General features: G+C 52.1%; 1 protein-coding gene across 4 annotated transcripts in view; it reads right to left on the reverse strand.

Moving 5' to 3' along the window:
• Exosc7 (exosome component 7) overlaps nucleotides 1-3,845 on the reverse strand; it is a 17,954-nt gene extending 14,109 nt beyond the window's left edge. For all 4 annotated transcript variants that reach the window (XR_780304.2, XM_010624401.2, XM_010624399.2 and 1 more), the window contains exon 1: nucleotides 3,773-3,845. Coding sequence is in view for 3 of the 4 variants with exons in the window: in XM_010624401.2 (XP_010622703.1) it covers nucleotides 3,773-3,829 (57 nt within the window). In the remaining variant the exon portion in view is untranslated. The remainder of the gene's footprint in view (nucleotides 1-3,772) is intronic.
• Between the last annotated feature and the right edge of the window lie 6 nt (nucleotides 3,846-3,851).

The following is a 3,851-nucleotide window of genomic DNA, read 5'->3' on the forward strand; positions in this document are numbered from 1 at the left end:
CTTGGTTTTGTTTTGTTTTTTGAGACAGGGTCTCACTATGTAGTTGAGACTGACCTGGAACTCACCTAGCCCAGGCTGGTCTTGAACTCACAGCGATCCTCCTGTCTCAGCCTCCCCAGTGCTTGGATTACAGGCATACACCACCACACCTGGCTCCTCACTATATTTTTTGAAAGCAGTTTCCTCCCCAGAGAAAAAGAATCATTAGCTTCATCAAATACTCAAAGGGGCAACACTCTCCAAAACATAAACGAAAAAACAGGAAAATTGTGATTGACAGAAACATATCTTTAAACCAGTTAAGCTAACTGCATATGTGATGAACGTTTCTTATTTCTGAGAAGTTAAACAGAAAAGCAGACACCTCTGCTCCATGTGATCCTGTAATGCACCCACTTTCACTCATTAACCCTCTTGACTCCTCAACGAGAGAACACAGACCTGTCCACCCAAGGCCAACACAATCCCCTACCTGGGGCAGAGCCCCGTACCTCAGGACCCCTGACCTCCAATGTATCGCTCTACAACCCACCCACGGAACCCCAAGGCTTCCCAGCTCTGCCCAGCCAAGCTCTGTCCGGGGCTGCAGGTGGGACACAGAGAGCCATCACCAGGAGCATCAGCCACTCCTCGACTTGGGACAAGTTTCTCCCCACTATGGACCAGTTTCCTTCTTTGTAAAAGATGATCGGTCTCCAAGGTAATTCTCTAATTCCACAGACTATGAAGTGGCCGTGATTACATATGATAACAGGATCTACTGCGCACTGTGCGGTTACTGCTTATTAGACAACATGCCAGGAACACGCAAATTCCTGCACCACCCTAAGACACATCTCCTCATTCTACTTCTTTTTTGGTAGCGGGGACCAAACTCAGGACCTTGCACCTGCAAGGCAGGCGCGCTGCCACTGAGCTACATCCCTGGCCCACCTCATTCCATTTCACCAATGAGAAACAGAGGCTGGAGGATGCCCGGATGCTGGCCCAAGTTCACACAGCCAGGAGGGAGCATCTGACCTCAGGGCCAGGGCTCTGGCTATTTCATGCCGCCTGCTGCACTCTAGTAGCCTCTTTGCTTCACAAAAATAGTCAGGACAGGGCCTCTTCAAAGGATGAAGTGGCTGGCTACCAAGTGGCCCTGGTGACAATGTGACCGTGGTCCCAGGGCTTCCAAACACTGCTTTTAAACAGAGCCCTCTCTCTGGAAAACCACACTCTGGCAAGGTCCAGTCACAGCTCCTGAAGTGACAACTCACGGTCCCGAGGCAGGGCTGGATGTGTCAGAAAATAGAGCCTCGTCAGTACTGCAGTACTGGGCACTCAGGAGCAGAGCAACTCATCCCTGAGAGCAGGAGCTCTTCCACAAGGGTGGCCCTGAGCTGAGGGTTCTGTTTTAAGCCTAAGGGTGATGTCAATGGCTGACACTCAGCGGTGTGTGCCCTGTACTGTGCCGAGGAGACAGAGCACCTTCCACAGCCAGGGCTTTGGCCCACAAGGCCAGCCCCTGGCCACTTCCACTACCATTCCCACAACCCTGCTTTGGGTGTGGTGCAACACCTTCTGACTAGTATTTAAATCTCTGCTGTCACACGGCAGCTTTCAGGAGCCCCAAGCAAGAACAAGCCCACCTAGTTACAGGAGTGCCCAAAGGCACAGATCACTTAAGGGGCACCACCCTCCCTCAGTCTTCCCTTCACAGCTGCGCCTTTCTGTTTCTGGGACCTCAAAACCAACCCTGAAAAGGGGATACCAGAGAAGGAAGCTCAGCCACCAGGTTTCATTCTGTTTGTCCCGGGGTGGGAAGCTGTTCAGCAAGAGTGCTGGGGGCTCGGAGCAGCTGAGTGCTAACTTAACCCCACAGCCAAAGACCAGGCTTGGGCTCTGTGCTACAGCTGTTCTCTTTCCCCTGCGCTGCCTCCCCGACAATGCATCATGATGAAAGCTAGAGCACAGAAAAAAAAACAAACCACCTGCTGAGCCACAGCTCCTTCACACAAGAACATACAAGAAGGAGCCATGATGGGACCCAGGAGGAGAGCCTCTGGGCTGGAGTTAACCTGTGACAGCCAGTTCTGTAGGCTGACCCTGGGGAAGCCCACTGTGCCTACAGTTGTTCCTTAGCCACCTAACTGAGACCACCTTCCCTCAAACAGCCAAAGATTTGTGCAAGAATCAAAAGCGTACAATTATAAGGGGACCAGCTCTTCAGGGCATGCAACACTGCTAGGCAAAACTAGTTCTCTCATTTGACTCTCATCTATGATCCAGGAAACATTTCAAAGGAAAGAGTTAAAGAGGGGCTGCTGGGCATGGAGGCGCACGCCTGTCACACCAGCATTTGTGAGGATGAGGCAGGAGGATCACAAGTCTGAGGCCAGCCTGGACTACATAGTGAGCTCAAGGCTAGTATGAACTAGCAAGATCCTGTCTTAAAAATAAAGAGAGGGGTTAACAGGTCACAGTGTGGTAGGGAGGGAGCTGGAAAGGCCACACAAAAGTAAAGGTAGGGAGAGGGGCAGATCTTATCAGGGTATAGGAGATGGTGGACAGCAAGTGTCCACAGAGATGGAAAATACTTTGACAGGGAAAAAAAGCAGGGTTATTACTAGAAAAAGCTGCACAGCCAATGTGATCCATTATAGGACTCGTGAGAGCCATGTGGGACCTTTCTGGCTCTTGCCATGAATCCTCCTTTTCTTGGGACTAGAAAGCTCACGGAATTTTGAATTTTGACTTTTTAAATCCAAGTTTAATATGCAGCCCGCTGACTAAGCCTTGATGCTGCATAGTTTACAAGGGAGCAGATGTTAATAAGAGGTCACAATTTTACAAGGACATAGTCTTAAACTGGGAGCAGTGGTACATGCCTGTAATCCCAGCACGCAGAAAGGAGGATTGCCAAGAGTTCAAGGCCAGGCTGGGCTACATAGTGAGTTCAGGGCCAGCCTGAACTACAAAGGGAGACCCTGCCTCAAAGAATAAAAAGGACATAGTCTTTACTGACGTTGTGGACCTCTAGGGGATTTAACTGATTGCCTTCATGTGACTTTCCAATTTGTTCCTGCCAAGGGGAAGGCACGAAGGGAGTGGGAAGAGCTGCCACCAGGGCTCTCCGCTGGTGGGCTGAAGAACTCTGAGGGGAGCACAACCCCGTGCACTCACAAGTGGGGACACAGCCAGGAAGAGATACCAGGTACATAACGACCAGGGTGGTCGGAACCAGGACAGATCAGTGCCAGGTGCTGAAGTGTGAGCATAAAAGACTGTAGCTATGGTTGCATAAGGGGATTAGTTCTCTACTTTCAAGGTGGGAAGCCGCAATAATCACGTTTCCTACAGCCAAACTGCTTTTTAAAACTGCTTTTTTTCACCTCAGGTGCATGCTATTTCTGGGTCTCCCCAACACGAGGTCAGGAAAAGTGGGCCAGACGCCCACCTCCTTTCCTGGAGCACACAGACATCATCAGTCCAGCCGAGGGTGCGAAAGCTGAACGCAGCCGGTAAGAGACGACCCAGAAGCTGCCCCCCGCTTCCGGACGAGGACCGAATCTCATCTCACGGAAAGGCTGCAAAAGGTAATCAATCCCGAGGGCACCCTCGGCCTCAGGACCCCAAAACGCCAGCACCGGCGGCACTCGCGGACGCCGCGCCGGCAAGGCACAAGGTCAGCCAGTCTCGCAGCAGCTTGGACGCTCTTCCCTGGCGACCCGAGGGCCCTCGCAACCCGCACAACCAGAAGAACCCAGACCGCCGCCGCCGGAGCTACTACCTGGACGCCGTGCACAATGTACACCTTCTCCGCCTCGCTCAGCGACACGGACGCCATGCTGCTGAGCCGACGCGCACGT

Source organism: Fukomys damarensis, unplaced genomic scaffold, assembly GCF_012274545.1.
Source record: "Fukomys damarensis isolate Sample0158 unplaced genomic scaffold, DMR_v1.0_HiC HiC_scaffold_12, whole genome shotgun sequence".
In the NCBI taxonomy this organism is placed as follows: domain Eukaryota; kingdom Metazoa; phylum Chordata; class Mammalia; order Rodentia; family Bathyergidae; genus Fukomys; species Fukomys damarensis.